Consider the following 17,843-nt stretch of genomic DNA (forward strand, 5'->3'; position numbering starts at 1 on the left):
ACTTTGGTCTAACAATGCCAGATAGTTGATTTGTTGCTTACCCGTGATTTATTTTTAAAGGTAAGAACAAATATTACATAGATTTAAGTGTATTATAACAGCCAAATAATTGTCAACCTTTGTTCTCTCTGCATCTCATTTTTGTTCGCCACACACTACCTTTCAAACTGTTCGCTAACATTCGTGGTGAACAGAAGAAAGTAACAATGTGTTGGCTTAACGTTAGCTAGCGTTTTCCATTTTGAACGAAAGTCTGGATTGCCACTTCACTATTGTAAAGGGGTTACCGGTTGAGTAACTGCAGTGGAAAATCGATGAGGCCTAGGTTCTGATTACGAAATGATTGTCTTCCCTACAGGCGATTAAGTCAAAGGCCCACCACAGAAGAGTTGGAGCAGAGAAACATTCTTAAACGTGAGTTAACTCCACCTGAGTAGAGTTTTGTCAGTATGATGATGTTGATCGGCTTTGATATTTAAAATTTGACTTTGGGTTTACCTGTGGCCTCCTGTAATGTAGAAGTGGAGCACTTTTACATCCATTTTATTTGTAAACCTCAAAAAGTTTAAAACCTTCAAATTGCTGTGTATAATTTGCTCATTTAAAATTTAGAATGTGTATTGCAGTTTCCATATTGAATCCGTGCAAAAGATCAATTGATCAATTCCTGCTGTGCTTGTTTTGCTTGTATTTGATACCTAGAGGTCACAGTGGAAAGTTGTGGGGGAGAAGTAGGTCTTGAAATACAAATTCCATTTCATGCTTTTAACTATGTCAATATGAGGCCCATTGCATTCCATTAAATGTATTCACTTACTGATATAGGAATTTAATAAAGTTCAAAGCACTCTTGTAGGAGGAAGATGAATTGAAATGCCTTTAAGTAAACCCAGTTTAATCCCCTTGCATTGTGATGTCCGTCTGTGCTAGCTTTTTCTGCTAAAGCTGCCCCTTTGTTCAATTAGCACCCTGTTAATTACTGTATGTGGCTTTTTCCAGAGCTTGAAGATAGCCATATATTTTTCTCTGAGCGTGCTATGATTGTCTTGGTTTTTTACTGTAAATTTGATTTACCAAATACAACATGCCCAGTTTCCTCACCTGTTGTTTATTCTGGGAACCATTTGACAAATGGTTGACACATTGCTCAAAATTTTTTCAACCCAGTTTAAGATGAAAAGGGAGCAGTTGCATCAGCTCTGTATCCCATAGTTTTATCGTTATATTGTAACATTACAGGGGCTGTAAAAAAATAAAAAGCTGTACTGTATGTCATGCAAATTAAACTCTTTCCAGCAAGGTTTCAACACTTAGGATAGGAGTATAGGAGTTGCATAGGGCTGAATAATTTCATTTCCTGTTTATGTACTTTTTTTGTATACATTTTCTGAAAAAGGCCCTGCCATCTAATTTTAGCTTAGGTAAGCAATGCATTAAGGACAGTCACTTAAGTGCAGACAGAAATGTATGCCCAGCTACAGATCAATGACAGTTTGCTTACCTCATATTCTTGTTGGAGGATCAATATTGTTTAATGTGTTCTCTTGGATTCATTCCCTTTAAAAGAAAAATGCTCATAAGGGGCAGTAGGTGAACATGCCATTGGAAGCATTTGGAGGTTTGCATTGTATTGTACTCCAAGGAAGTGAATACTGGATCACATGCAGGTGGATTTAGGGTCATAGCCGTCTTCAAATAAACAGGTGTACGCTAGTGGCCATAACATGAAACCACTTCAACTATAACCACAACTTCAAATAAGACCCAGTCGAGTCAAAAGTGATGTGTTAATTAAGCAGGCGTTTATTAACAGCAGAGTAAGGAGTTAGCCTAAAGTTATTAGCTATTAGCCTAGCTTATATCTAACCATATATAGCTATAAGCTTAGCACAGTTTGCAGTGTCTGACCGGGTAATCAGTGGAAGAACCCACGCCAGAGATGGAATTGGCCCTCGGTTTAAAAGACCTGGAATGTCATCCTTTCCACCTACAGGGGAGACGGAAACAAGCGCGACAGCCAGCGGCACACAAAGTCCCACAATACACAAAAATAAATACACTTGGACATAACACAGTACAAACGATTCACTAAATGATGATGGGGTCCCAACTGTAGTCTCTCAAAATGTAATTTTGTTCAATGTCTACAGTGATGTGATGGTGATTGGGCAGTGTTTCTTCTACAGTGTTTTAGGCTTGAGATCCCCAGGCTGGTGTTTAATTGTAGGATGCCTGGAACTACAAACCACACATGAATTTTAAAGAAAATCAAGATGACATTCTGAGTAAAGGGGTTGTATTTATTTATTAAGTACGTTGGATGGACTTGATGTGGGAAATATGAGATACAAATCCTGTAGGTGGATTTGAATCGTTTTAAGCTGTTATAGATTCAAGCTTTTGCCGAACAAACAACTGAATGTAAGGCATGGACTGCAACTAGTTTTGGATGTTTATGACGTTATTAGGAAGTTTATTTATGGGTATATTTATCCATCAGTCATGGAAGGTGTATGTGTTGACATTTAGTTTCATTACAGAGAAAAATGAGGAAGAAGAACAAGAAGCCAAGCAAGAAATTAAACGAAGGCTATCTCGAAAGGTACATATAGTTTTTAGTCACACGGTAATGTGTAATTCAGTGAACCATCATCTCCTGGAATTATATACAGAAGGGGGCATAATCTTAATCGTATTTGATATAAAGCATGTATATAAATAAATAAAAAATTGTTTTGGTTGGCAGCATTTGTTTTCTTCTTAAGTGCTCAATCCAATTTAATCTATTATTATTAATAATAATAATAATAATAATAATAATTATTATTATTATTATTATTATGGTTATTATGGTTATTATTATTATGGTTTTCCTGTAATGAGTACTCGTAGTCATTCAGCATTATGGTGCTTATGTAAAAGACTGCCTCCAGTTGTGTTTAACAGCAAACTGCATACCATGCTGTCAGGCTCAATCTGTCCTGGTTACATGTGCTCTTCTGTGATACAAAGCACCCTCTGCTGGTGTGTGGGCACTGCTGGTGTGGGCACTCTGCTGGTGTGTGGTAGCAGTGTTCTTACTTAAAGTATAAAATGGCTATTGTTTGTTTACATATGGTATGATAAATATTGTTAGCAGTAAGTCAACAGGTATAATATTCATCATTTTATTTTGGTGACAAGGCAGCCAACACCATGACAGTTTGAGGAGAGAAATTGCCTTATTACCCAAGAAAGATATGCAGCATGTCAAGATTTCTTTCACGTATTCAGTTTAAATTAGCACTGCAGCAAAATGGTCAACATGGAAAGCAGTCAAACTTTACCCTGCTTTTATCTGTCATGCCAAATGTATTGATCATGTACTTCTATATATGAAACTGAGTTCATCCTACATACTTCATAAAATGTATCCTCATTAACCTGTATTTATCCTCATGCACTTAATTTATGACAGTTTATACTGTATCACCTGCCTTAATATCTGTGGGAATTTGACATTACGGCAGCATGGATGGTGCAGTGGGTAGCACTGCCGCCTCACAGCAAGGAGGTCCTGGGTTCGAATCCCCGTCCGCCGGGGCCTCTCTGTGCGGAGTTTGCATGTTCTCCCCGAGTTTGCATGTTCTCCCCGTGTTTGCATGGGATTCCTCCGGGTACTCCGGTTTCCTCCCACAGTCCAAAGACATGCAGGTTAGGCTGATTGGAGAGTCTAAATTGCCCATAGGTGTGAGTGTGTGAGTGAATGGTGTGTGTGCCCTGCGATGGACTGGCGACCTGTCCAGGGTGTATTCCTGCCTTTCGCCCAATGTATGCTGGGATAGGCTCCAGCCCCCCTGCGACCCTGTTCAGGATAAGCGGGTTAGGATAATGAATGAATGAATGAATGAATGAATTTGACATTACATTACATTAATGGCATTTGGCAGACGCTCTTATCCAGAGCGATGTACAACAAAGTGCAAAGTGCATAACCATTTTACTGCAATGCAGTGAGGCTTTTTGCTTAAGGAACATAATTTATTTTAAATCCAGCCTTCATCCAGCAAACCAGATTCTAATCTCTGGACACTACTTCACACTGTTCGATGTGCCTGTTGATGCCTGACTGTGCGGGAAAGGATTCCCTCCCATACTTGCAGCTTACAGCCAATGAAGACTGCCCTCTCCTGCTTTGGTACAGCTTAGTGTGCGGCCCACAGTGGCGGAGCTGGTGGCCAGGCGGATCCTGCGATTTAATGAGTATGTGGAGGTCACAGACGCCAAGGACTATGACCGTCGTGCAGACAAACCTTGGACCAGGTTGACACCGGCCGATAAAGTAAGCTCTGTGAGGTTACCCGAAATGCCCCCTCCCCCTTGTGGTGTTCCTGAACATAGGGCAGGTCTTGCAACACCTGTACCAGAACACCAGGCTCTTCAGATGAGCAGTCTGATATGTGCAGTGACCTAGCCCTGACCATGGCCACATGCTCCTAGAACCTTTTCTGGTCTTAATCATTTTCTTCTCTCCACAGGCTGCTATTCGAAAAGAGCTGAACGAATTTAAAAGCAAGGAAATGGAAGTGCACGAGGAGAGCAAACAGTTCACGAGGTAAACTAATTATAGTATTAATAAAATAATAATGCATACATTACAATAATGTGTCTTTTGGCGATTTCTATATCCATGGTAACCTAAATGATGTTTTGCATATTAGCCGGTGATATATTTCAGCTACAAGGTGTCTTGCTGTTGCAGTGTCCCATGGCATTCGAACCTTGAACCGTCTGGTTAAAATGACACCACCACCCTATATTTTTGTCTTATGCGGTTTCATTTAAGCCATATCTCCTAATGAACAAAATACAAGATAAGCCAGTAAGTGCCCCTCAATCATTAATTCCCAAAAGTGCTTTTTCAAAACCTACCGAATTGCACATACTCATGAAACATCCCTAAGTATTTTGAGAAACATTTCCAATGTCAGCCACAAGTCTCATTGTTTTCTGTCTTTCACATCTCTTGACAGGTTCCATCGCCCCTGATGCCTGGCTTTTCGAGCCCCAAGGACACCACACACAATCCTGCTGGGGGGAGGTGGGGGGCACCAAACCATGACTCTCTGACCTGGGCCTCACACACTGGAAGCTTCTGCTACAGACTCTGCTGGGCTTTGGCCTGGAAAAAGAGACAGTCTCCAGCTCTGAAAATCAATGGCTGAAGACATCATTGCCTGGCTAAGACTGTGTATCTTGTGCCTTGTCCCTTTGCTGGGCACTAAACGTTAAAGAAGCCAACACAGACACGGGAATGAGCTGGACGACTATTTTAACGACCTGCATTATTTTATTGCTGTCTCTCGGAAGCTATAATGCTGTAACTGATTCAACGACGATAAGCAATGCACATGTATATGTACACATCCCTTATGTTTTTAAGAAATCTTAACAGTATGGAAGAATATAAATGTGTAAATATTCGCATTTCATTTATTTGCTATGAAAAGTACCGCACACCGTGTCTGTGAGCGTGAACCACGTGTTCAACAGGAGATGCATGCTGAGCATTAATACTTGTCCATGAGTGTTAATCAAAAATAATGATAGGGTATTCGTCAATGTGAATTTGCACCATGCCTCAAGAAAAGAGGAGTATATATGTCGCGTCATAGAACTGTATTCCTGTATGGCCATAATATTACATATCTACTGCACTGGGAGAAGGTAAAGCAAATTGTTTTTTCTTGTCCCTATCAAGGCAAGCCATCCTGAGTTTCCTCATTTTATTTTAAGCTGCTAGTTGGAATGTAAATACTAGATACAGCTTAATTTTACCAACATTTGCCATTTTTGGAGAGATGAAATGGAGACTGAAAAGAAAGTATCCTGACATTGTTTACAATGACAATTGAACATTACCCTCCCAAATAAATGTCTTATTTTTAAAAGAAAAAAGTAGTGTACACTATGCATTATTGAATTTTGCCCAGAAAAACACAAAATTAGTAAAAACAAAAAAGTTTTTAGTGGCCACGTTCTGTAATGTGCCATGGTGCATAGAATATTGTATGTCATAGAATATTGTATGTTATTGGTTTCATCAAAATCAGTATAATTAATTTAGTGATATTGCAGCCATACTGATCATTTACAGATCCGTTTATTCACACAGTTGGTGCTCGTTAGGCCCTGTTTAATAATTCCAGCATTTATGTGTAAACAGAACCTTATCATGGGGCATGGTTAGACAAGGCGGCACGGATGGTGCAGTGGTTAGCACTGCCGCCTCACAGCAAGGAGGTCCTGGGTTCGAATCCCCGTCGGCTGGGGCCTCTCTGTGCGGAGTTTGCATGTTCTCCCCTTGTTTGCGTGGGTTTCCTCCGGGAACTCCGGTTTCCTCCCACGGTCCAAAGACATGCAGGTTAGGCTGATTGGAAAGTCTAAATTGCCCATAGGTGTGAGTGTATGGTGTGTGTGCCCTGTGATGGACTGGCGACCTTTCGCCCAATGTATGCTGGGATAGGCTCCAGCCCCCATGCGATCCTGTTCAGGATAAGTGGGTTAGGATAATGAATGAATGAATGAATGAATGGTTAGACAAATGGCTGGCAATCTAATCCTATAATAATGTACACTGCAGATACAGCAAGTAAGTATTTAAGGGATGTCAAGCTGCAAAGGGGGACAAAATATCTTGAATAACCACCGCACCACAGCAGAAATAAAGCTAAAGCTGAAACAATCAGCACCACAAACAAAGACAACACCAATATTTAGTGTTGGCATGATTGACTACTACAAACTTCTGAGGAAAATGTTAATTCAAAAGCACAAAAGAAGAGTAGGGAACAACATATGGGAAAACGCAATGAAACCCTGTCAGTTTCAAGACAAAATGCAACACAAGGAATTAATTGCCACAGAATTATGACAAGCAATCAAGTGAAAAACAGACCTAAAATGAAAATGATAGATAGACACAACAAAAATCAAACTGAAAAAAATGGAGGAACAATACAGAAAAAATGCATTAATGACAGCAGCAGGCATACAGCATGGAACAATTCACAACATAAGAACATCGAATCTGATCTGTGGCAAAAGGTTCAAATGGACTATACTAATAAAGCATAACCAAGGTAATCAGCAAGCAAAGAAAGAACAAGATGGACAGCCAACACTTCAAGGAGGGTCTCATTAGAGATCTGTCCCTACACCTTGTTGAATAAATCAAAACCCATGAAGTTCCAGAAGGTCTGAACATCAACCCAGACCCATTAACCATCGCTGAAGAATGGGAAAGCTCTGTTGCATATATCCTGAATGTTGAATAGGTCAGAAAGGTCATACCGACCATCATCCATATTTGTACCGGTCATGGAGACCGGTCTCACGCAGTGTGCGGAATGTTATGGTGCTTTTTTAATCGATTCGCTTCTTTTGACTCTCACCTGAACCAGAACAGAACAGTGAACATATAGTCAAGCTGCTCATTTTGACTCGTCTCTGACGTGTACCAGAGCGACTGTGTTAGACAAATGATCGGCTAACTAAAAAAAAGAAAAAGAGAAATGGTCAACCAAGTCTAGAAACATGCACAATGATATGGTATTACATTACATTACATTAATGGCATTAGGCAGACGTTCTTATCCAGAGCGACGTACAACAAAGTGCATACCCATAACCAGGGATAAGTGCGCTGAAAGACCCTAGAGGGAAGTACAATCTCAACTGCTACCTGCACAACAAAGATAAGGATTTGATTTTGGTTTTGCGTGCTTGTCCTTCTGGCGTTGCCGGGAGAAAATTAGTAGGGTTAATTATTATCCTCCGTACAAGAACAGAGCACAATTATGTTAAGAATATACTGGGTCCATTGCCATGGGTCGGATATGGATTGACCTGCCCCATATCCCGCTTACAGCTGGCCAGAAACGAATCAGTACAATAGTCTCCGTTCTCAAACGGGGCCGTATTGTACGCTTAGTGGTTACTATAGTTTTACTCATTTATCTGACTCCATTTAAAATATAATTTAGAAATTTGGGTTTGCAACTTACGCGGACCTCGGGAGTGATTACATTCGACTTGTACCTGCGCCACCATTAGTCCATAGATGCTCCCGGGATTAGCATTACTGCTGAAATCTCAGTTCGGTAGGGTCCAGTCAACACAATACATGCAAACCTGCCATGATAGTTGCGAGCCCAGGTCGGCGTAGCATTAACTGGGCTCCTAAGAGCTAATTTGGCAGGAACCAGCGCCGTAACGCGCAAGGGTTCCCTTCGCACCAAATCACAAGAGCCGTGCGTCCCCCGACCCTTTAAGGGACAGAAATTGCTGGCCTCACAGCTTAGAACTACCACAGGTGTACCGCCACGCCGATCGGTCGGTCTTTGGCCACCATTTCCCCCTGAGTATTCAGTTATAATTAAGGCTGAAAAGGTACAAGATGAATTAGAGTCATGGAGATCACGCAAGTTACAAACAAAATAGTTTATTCGCAGACAGGTAGGTTATTAGCTTTAGAATATCACAATCAATTACAAAATACACAAATTAAGAATAGAGATGTGCCGTGTGGAAAGTCGAATACGATCTTCCGCTGCTACACATACATGCATACATACATACACAAGACATGTTGTGTGGGAAGTCGAATACGATCTTCCTGATACTTACATACACGTACAATATGCTGTGTGGGAAGTCGAATACGATCTTCCCAGATTGGTCTGTCTCCCTTGCTTTTATGCCAAATCATACGTTTGGAACCAGGCGGCAGTGCCATAAATCAACCTGGAATTTAGACCCCCACCGTTGGGGGTTGTTGAGTAGGGAAAATGAGATGATTACCAAGAGAGGACGTGTAGGTTTTCCCTTGAGTTATTGAAACTATGGTTTATTAAAATCCATTTGGTATGAAATGTATCTCATCCGATTCCTTGATTTTATCAGATCACATCCATACCAAACAGATTACCCTTATGTTTTATTATGTTGCAGTTATCATGAAACTTCCCTCCTGATTATCCATTTTACATGCAATTCCTGTTACCATTACATAAGACTTAATGCAATAATACAAGGATCACATGGGCAATGTTTTCAAGGTGTTACCGGGTCTATTTACTATCTTAATAGCAGTTTTGAATATTTAATCTAGGAGAGCAGTCACCGGTGTAATGACAGCAGTGCCCAAATGAGGGCACTGTGGCATTGTCCGGAGTCTTCCCCCTTGGAAGTGAATGTGGAACCAATGTTCGGGAGGATTCTTTTCCCAAGACCCAACTGGCCTTGGACCACTCATACATCTTAACTCCCCAACAGGTAGTCTAAACAACATTGAAACCCCAGCTCTCAGGCCCCTCACAAATGGCAGCCCTTCCTGACCTTAAACACTACGCTATAGGCCGCCCCATCATATCTATGAATGCTGTAGTTGGGAGTTTTCAGGATAACTGCATTATGCTGTAAATATGTATTTGTGCCTCTCATGGTAATATACCTTTTGGATAAACCTGATTTGGGTGAATGAAAGGAAAGGAGACACCCCAGACTGTTTGGTTTCTTCTCCTTATCTCCGAAAGCCAGGCCTTAGTTCTTGACCCTAAAAGTGAGTCACCCATCTATAATTTACAGCCAGGCCCACCAGGCAGGGGGCTAAAACACATGGCTTCTACAGAGACAGCTTTTGCCCAGTTTCCCCTTGGCTCCTGAATGGTTATGATATCAACGGTGGACTGTTACAAAATCAGAATAACACCAAACATTACTATATTCTGACCTGGGATTATCATGAAACATCTTTATGCCATCTCCAGTACTCCTGTACTCAAATCCTGTAGGAATGTGAGAAAAGGGGGGGCCCCAGGGCTCAAGAAGGTGCCTCTAAGAATCCTTCTCTAGCTCTCCCCCACAGGCATGTGTGCCAACGGTGGGGGCTAACAATGTATGCCCCAGGAGGGGGAAGTCAGCAAGCTGACCAGCGCATGAGACCAAATGTTACTTATGACTGGCTTACACCAGCCAAGAGGGAATTGCAGTAGTCCAGGCGGGACAGAACCATCGCTTGGACCAGGAGCAGGTATGATATGATAAGTATGAGCCTACCCATCGCAGAGCTAACTTCTGTCCTCCAAAAATGTAATACAATTTACAAGTTAATTATGTCTCTGTATGGAGTTGGAATTAGCAAACGTTACATTCATCAAGCTGACAGGCTAACGTTATGTTAGCATTACCCAGAATTGGCAGATTGATGTAATTTCCAATATGAGTTTGCAAATCTTGCTTCGACATTTTCTCCAACAAATATCTCAAATCTGTAATGCCTTGCCATGTCTCCTCCAAAAAGCAAACATGGGAAGTCAAAAAGAGAATTATTAGCTACGTTAGCTGTTAGCTAGCCAATCCTTTTGTTCAAACCAAGAAACACAAAACTTACATTGTCGTTTGTCCTGTTGTCTAAGCTGCACATCGTCTGGTCCCCAATCTCTTTATTCCACCTTGTTCATGCTTGTGCCCGCCATTTCCTTAATTACTCACACGCCTTCAATGGATAACAAACTGAAGGTGTCTCACACAGACCTTCAGACCTACAGTCTATGCTTCAGACTGTAACGGGCTGAATACATTTAGCCCAAATGGATAACAAATTGAAGGGGCATGTCACTGTTCATAGTATTCGATGACGTCACTCAAAGCGATATATATTGTATGGATACACAGTGCACCACCAGGCTAATACTAACCATCAAGGCATTGAGACAAAATATCATGAATGACAACCAGAACCAACCAATATCAATATCAAATATAAAAACACTTTAGATAAAGTTTCTCATAAACTATCACAGAGACAATAAAGAAAAGACACGAAAAAAAATAGTCTTATCAATGGAGATCCATACGACATGAACATATCAAAACTTGACAATTGCCACTCCGGTTTGCCTAGGGAAATAGGGAAGGGAAGATATAAATGTAGCTGAGGTGGCTGATTAATACACATTTATTGCAGTCACAGAGCTGTTTAGCCAAATGACAGATACCAGCAGAGTGGCCAGTGTGCTAAGGATCTCTCTCTGCTAATGTTAACCATTACATTACATTACATTATTGGCATTTGGCAGACGCTCTTATCCAGAGCGACATACAGTTGATTAGACTAAGCAGGAGACAATCCTCCCCTGGAGCAATGCAGGGTTAAGGGCCTTGCTCAAGGGCCCAACGGCTGTACGAGCCCTTGTACGGGCCCAACGGCTGTAATCAGCCAACTAACGTCAAGTAGCTAGCCGGCTAATGTTACCCTGCTTTACAAACATCATACTAACGTTAATGTGATACTAAGTTGTCAACACTGGCATTAATACATTTGATCTGGCTAGATTCTACATTGAGTTAAGTGATCAGAAAACACTCTCTTACAAGTTTATTCGGGAGGGGTCTGTCGGCGGATTGAAGACACCTCCAACTCCTCCCTGCCTCCTCCAACAACTCCCAAACCATCATTCAGGTGTGGGTTAACGGTCAGTTTATGATATAAAAGCAAAGCCATACAGTTATAATATAAACATGCTATATTTTCAATGTAAATATTAACATCGATGACATTTAAGCAGTTGATTCCTATTCTACACACAATCGTAGATTAATCACATGCTCTGATTCAGAATGCTACGTGCATCAGTAACGTTAGCTAATGTTACTATAAGCATAGCTAACGGTATTTCAGACACTGGCTGCCCCCAACACAATATCAACTTAGCTAATTGCAACTGAAATGTATGATGAAGACTATTTATTTGATATCCCCTAGTTACATAAACACTCAGCTTGCTAAGCAGCTTGGGGTTTGTTCCTATTCTACAGAAGATGATAGAAGAGTCAAGGCTAGTCAATATGATCACTGGTCTAAATTCATATGCTGGCTACTGCCGATACAATATCAACTTGGGATCGCCAAAGCTGCAATGTATGATGAAGAACATTGGGACGATTGAAAGTGGGAGGAGGTGGAGGTGGGAGGAATTGAAGGAGGTGGTGGTTTATTCTGGCTAGCCATAAGTTCCTCCTAGCTTGACTTAAACTCCTCGTATCCTCGCCCTCATTCTCTCTCACTACAGGGATTCTATGAACTGCCTACTCTTGTCACCATCGGATGTGTTATGTCAACGATAAATTACACATGTTGTGACCTTTTTCGAAGAAAAGGTGAACAGAAACATTTATCTAATTCTACTCCACATAGTGGCTGGCGGGTTCGTTTAAGTGAGCGGTTAGTATCCGTACAATATGGTGACCAGCTAGAGACGTCATCAGAATACTATGAATATGTACAGCACTTCACACACTTCAGTCGGCAATTCATAGTATTACGATGATGTCACTTGAATAGAAAGTTCAAGCTGTTTCCCTTCAAGTTATATTTCAGTTCAATGTGTCAAGTAGACGCCCCAGGGTGTCCAATAATATGTCCCCTCAGCTGCTAATGCTATGAACGGGCGCTGCCATTTTCCAGCACAGGAATTTTTTTTACAGGAAATGAGGCCCCAGGGGCCTAAAACTGTGCTTAGGATTCACGTCAAAAGGTTGCGTAAGCATGAAACCTAGGACGTGCGTACGCAAAACAATAGTCTGATTTATAAAACTGTGCATACGCACGTCCCACGCCAATTTTCCTTTATAAATCACAATCAACTCTAAATGTGGCGCAGCTTTGCCGGCTTCATGTCCCGCCCACAGTTGCCTATAAATAGGCAGTGAAACGCCCCTAATGAATATGCATTTCACGAAGACGACAATGGCAAACGCTGAAAAGAAGGCCAAGAATTTCAGCCATTTGATTACCTCTGAAAAGCTACAGGTGTGGGAATTATCCTGTAAATGACGAACAGTTCTGCACAACGAATGTGATGATGACGATAATAATAATAATACACGTCATTTGTCTAGCACCATTGAAAACACAGTTACAAAATTAAGAGATAAAACGAACAAAAATTTATAACAATAAACATATTATAAAACGTAATATATGAATATGATAACAATATATGAAACTATGCTCGTATCTGCCCGACTGACGCATTGTAAATGGCATCAGTGCAGCGCAATTTGTCCGACTGTTCACCATATTATTTATGAGAATACATTTAATAACATGAAGTATTGTTTAACAATTCGTCTACATATTTGAGGGATTATTTTACAACAACATCTCAGTTTATATTTATCATCCTAAATCTTATCCTCCTGAGAACCGGCCCATTCATTTGTGTCCTTTATAATGGACATTTTGTTAACCTGTATTTTCCTTAAGTATTTGGAGTTACCCTATCAAGCCCTATTTCATTCTGTAGAGGACATCCTGGGCTTTCCAGTGATGTGTCATGTGATGGGTTTGCATGCTGGCAACTTTACTTTTTTTTCAATCAAAATGGCCGCCATACCAACAACCACATTTTATGGAAAGAGGAGAGGTAAGTCAAATATTCTTTATCTACTGCTATTTTTACCATGATAATTATATATATTCTTGTTTATCAACATGTCAGTAACAATATTTTTACATCTGAAAACTGTTTTATAATTTCTGTTTTGAAATAACAGTCCTTTTATGAATGTCAACTGTAGTGGACACCGGGACCATTTCAGTGTATTTAATGACTGCACATTGTTGTAGCAGAAACAAGTGAAGCAGAGAGGATTCTATACCGGATAGTAGAGGGAGATTCAGATTTGGAGCTGTCAGATGAGGAAAAGGATAAGGATGAGGATGAGGATGAGGATGAGTATCAGCCTGTGATAGGGGAAGATGGTGATGAAGGAGGAGAGGAAGAAGATGCAGGAGAATCTGATGAGACAGAGTCAGAGCCAGAGAGGGAGCAGGAAAGTCGTCGTGCTCTGTGGGCCAGGACTAACTTGTATGTTTTATTTAGTTTCAGGCTAATGTATTCAATTCTATTATCATGTTAGATTATTGTTGTATTTGTACTATGTGTTACTGCTGTTAAATATATGCAAATTGCCTAAAAATATGCTTATGAGGTTGGTTAATAGGGATTCATATCACATCGATGACACTGAAATTACTGCATTAATCGAAATAGATGTGTAAAAGATTAACTGTTACTCCTTTTATAAACTGGAATTTATTTGTGTTTTTTTTCCATTCATCATAATAGATTCACACCTGTGCTACCTGGGCTTCCTGTCTATCAAGATGACCCTAAAATCTGTGAATACTGGAGTCCAATCGAGTACTTTTCACAGTACATCAACAACAAAATCTTTGAAGATCTGGCAGCTTTTACTAATCAAAGACAGCTGCAAACTACAGGAGTGTCACTGAATACTACTGCCCAAGAAATCAAGATTCTCTTCGGCATATCAGTACACATGGCCTGCCTTGGCTATCCCAGAGTCAAAATGTTTTGGGCTAAAAAAACTAAAGTGCCAGTTATTAGCAGGAAAATGACAAGGGATAGGTTCTACAAGCTGAGAAGCTCACTCAAGATTGTCAATGACCTGGATGTAACTGAAGAGACAAAGGAGTCAGACATTCTTTGGAGAGTCAGACCATTGCTTGACCGTGTGAGGCAAGGTTGTCTCAGCCTTCCAAGGTGTGACAAGGTGTGCGTTGATGAGCAAATCATCCCGTTCACAGGCCGCTGCCCAGTCAGGCAGTATGTGCCAGGAAAGCCAAACCCTACTGGCCTAAAGGTTTTTGTGCTTGCCTCGCCAAACGGTCTGGTCCTGGATTTTGAGGTCTATCAGGGCAAGAACACATTCAGGGGCCAAAGACTGGGAGTTGGAGCTGCAGCAGTCTTGCGAATGGTCGAGTCTGTTCCTACAGGAACTTACGTGTTCTTTGATCGATATTTCACAACGATTGATCTCATGAACACTTTGCGCTCAAAGGGTCTTCCAGCAACTGGAACTATTATGAAGAACAGGGTTCCAAAGCAATGCCAGCTGCCAGGAGATAAGCAGCTGAGAAAAGAAGGGAGAGGAGCTTCAGTGACGGTGGTCCGGAAGGGGCCTGAGCTGGCAGTCACAAAATGGTTTGACAATAAACCAGTTCTGATGGCTTCCACTGTGTATGGGAGAGATCCAGAGGATATCTGTAGCAGATGGTCCAAAAAAGAAAAAGGTCACGTCCAGGTGAGACGGCCAGCAGTGATCAGGGAATATAATGACAACATGGGTGGCGTAGACCTGTGTGACCGAATGCTCAGCTTCTACCGCATGTCAACCAGGACCAAGAAGTGGACATCACGTGTGATCATGCATTTCTTTGATGTTGCCATCACAAACGCTTGGATCCAGTACAAGGCTGACAGTAAGGCACTGAATCGACCAGCTAAGAACACCCAGCAGTACCTGGACTTCAAAATGCACCTGGCTGAAGAGCTGCTGGATAGTCCATCATTTGATGACAGCAGTGAAGACAGTGAGGAAGAGTATCAGCCACCAACCAAAACAAGGATCCCACAACCAGAGCCATCTGTACGCAGACTAGGAGCCAGGCACATGCCAGAGATTATGGACATCAAACATGCAGAAAGGTGCAGGAATAAGGGCTGCAATGGCAAGACATACATGAGGTGCATCAAATGCAAGATGTTTCTCTGCATCACCAAAAAGAAAACATGCTTCCAGGATTATCACCGCTAAAATATCCAGAGGAAGAAGAAATGTATAAATGCATAAATGTTCTATGTTTATGTTCTATGTTTATGTTCTTTTGTCCTTGCAAGCAACAAGCAACAGAAGAATGCTAAAGATGAAATGAATTTGATCAAATGAAATGTATTCTTGGGTTAATATCACTCTAAAGACAAAATCTGCTAATTTTTTTATTTTCTAAATTCAGTTGTATTTTCACACGGAAATCGTCCTGTTGTCCTCTACAGTGGACATGCTGTGAAATTAAAATTAAAAATATGTTCAAAAAAATTAAAATTGTAAGGTGTTTTTTTAGGCCCAAATAGATAGGAAATCACACAAAAAAAGAAATTGTAAGACACTTTTTTTCTTTGGTTCTCAGGAGGATATTTTTGGGCCCTCCAGGGAGCATCAATCAAACAGCTGTTTGTTTATTTGTTGTAAGAGAGGCTTTTATCCGTTTTTGCAAATTAACTCTTCGTATATGATACGTGATAGGTAATATTTCATTACATTACATTACATTACATTACATTGCCTGGCATTTAGCAGACGCTCTTGTACGTCCAGAGCGACGTACATCCATCCATCCATCCATTATCTGAACCCGCTTATCCTGAACAGGGTCGCAGGGGGGCTGGAGCCTATCCCAGCATACATTGGGCGAAAGGCAGGAATACACCCTGGACAGGTCGCCAGTCCATCGCAGGGCACACACACCATTCACTCACACACTCATACCTATGGGCAATTTAGACTCTCCAATCAGCCTAACGTGCATGTCTTTGGACTGTGGGAGGAAACCGGAGTACCCGGAGGAAACCCACGCAGACACGGGGAGAACATGCAAACTCCGCACAGAGAGGCCCCGGCCGACGGGGATTCGAACCCAGGACCTCCTTGCTGTGTGGCGGCAGTGCTACCCACTGCACCATCCGTGCCGCCGAGCGACGTACAACAAAGTGCAAATTAAACACAAGAACAAGTGCAAATAGGACCTGAGAGGACAGTATAGTTCCGAGTCCTAGTGTAAACATGCAGAAAATCAGAACCCTTTAAGAGTACAATAAACAACAATCAATTTCGATTTATTTTACACAGTGGTATCTGTTGTATATAATTTTCGACTTCTCTTGTCGCCAAATGTTGTGTTGCACTTAGGAAGGGAGAGAACCCGTATAGCGAGATTCAACAACACAACACTTTAATAAGTATAACAGGGACGAAGCACGTCCTTACAGCAGCCATACCCAGCCACAACTCCCGGCAAATCTTTATACCTGTTTAAATCCTGTTTCACTTCCCGTTTTCCTGGCATAACGTCACGAGCATTAAAGGCACAGTTTCTCATTTCCCCAGTTAATGTGCGTACGCATGGGTCAGAGTTTCCGTGGAGGACCGCACATTTTCCGGTCAAGTTCGTTTTTTATAAATGCCAAAGTTTGCTTAGAAAGTGGCGTACGCATTCTTTTGTGCCTACGCAACGTTTATAAATGAGGCCCCAGGAATGTTATTTTTACCCCCAAGAAGGAGCGTGGCTATGGCGGTGATGTGTTGCCGGTCTGGTCTATACCTCGGTTGGCACGTCATGTTATGTGTTTTAGTCAATACGGAGTTAGTAGGGTGAAGTAGGCGCACCCATTTTCAGGTAGGTCAGCTTTTTTTTTTGTCCATTCTGACCTGTAGGTGTCACTGTTTATACATTTTGCAATATTACAAGAGTGAATCTTTCCGAAGGAGAGATAAATGCTTTTTCATGGGAAAATGCCCATGTCTATTAACCAGCCTCCTATGCAATGGACATTTAAAACATTTTTCTGAAAGATTTTTATTTGATCTCAGGCACAGTCCTGAAAGCTAAAAGGGTGTTGAATTTTTTCATGCAAAGTTTTCTGAGATTGGATAACTGTAGAAAGTATAACAAAAATAAGTTTATAATGTTCTTTAGGGTGTAATACGCAATTGTGGTATAGGGAGGTTGCTTTTGTTTTATTGTCCTGAGCTAAAGGGAGAAGAGATAGCTTTGGAAGAGTCTTGTGCACAAGTGAAATTTTGGCGTGTTTGTACAATGTGTCTTGATAAATTATGGATATGAGCAGGCCTGGAATTTTGTAATTTAGGAGCAAGGCCTCTTGGCCTTTGGTGGGGCCAATGGCATGGGGGCTTGTTCTGATTGCTTGCGTGTA

General features: G+C 41.2%; 2 protein-coding genes across 7 annotated transcripts in view; both read left to right on the forward strand.

Annotated features, from left to right (window-relative positions):
* The window catches only part of phactr2 (phosphatase and actin regulator 2), a 67,318-nt gene extending 61,381 nt beyond the window's left edge, over positions 1–5,937 (forward strand). For all 6 annotated transcript variants that reach the window (XM_061221678.1, XM_061221697.1, XM_061221670.1 and 3 more), the window contains 5 exons: positions 359–414; positions 2,541–2,602; positions 4,184–4,321; positions 4,518–4,594; positions 5,013–5,937. In XM_061221678.1, coding sequence (XP_061077662.1) covers positions 359–414; positions 2,541–2,602; positions 4,184–4,321; positions 4,518–4,594; positions 5,013–5,028 — 349 coding nt within the window. In that variant the 3' untranslated portion in view covers positions 5,029–5,937. The remainder of the gene's footprint in view (positions 1–358; positions 415–2,540; positions 2,603–4,183; positions 4,322–4,517; positions 4,595–5,012) is intronic.
* A 7,501-nt stretch (positions 5,938–13,438) lies between these two features.
* Positions 13,439–15,871, forward strand: LOC133111276 (piggyBac transposable element-derived protein 3-like). Its single transcript, XM_061221467.1, has 2 exons — positions 13,439–13,469; positions 14,175–15,871. Exon 2 carries the CDS (start codon positions 14,389–14,391, stop codon positions 15,664–15,666), a length of 1,278 nt encoding a protein of 425 aa, XP_061077451.1. The 5' UTR covers positions 13,439–13,469; positions 14,175–14,388; the 3' UTR covers positions 15,667–15,871.
* Positions 15,872–17,843: the final 1,972 nt, after the last annotated feature.

Source organism: Conger conger, chromosome 2 (assembly GCF_963514075.1).
Source record: "Conger conger chromosome 2, fConCon1.1, whole genome shotgun sequence".
NCBI lineage: Eukaryota > Metazoa > Chordata > Actinopteri > Anguilliformes > Congridae > Conger > Conger conger.

Coding starts and splice junctions, on each gene's coding strand:
- LOC133111276 (XM_061221467.1), top strand. CDS start 14,389: ATGGCCTGCCTTGGCTATCCCAGAGTCAAAATGTTTTGGGCTAAAAAA.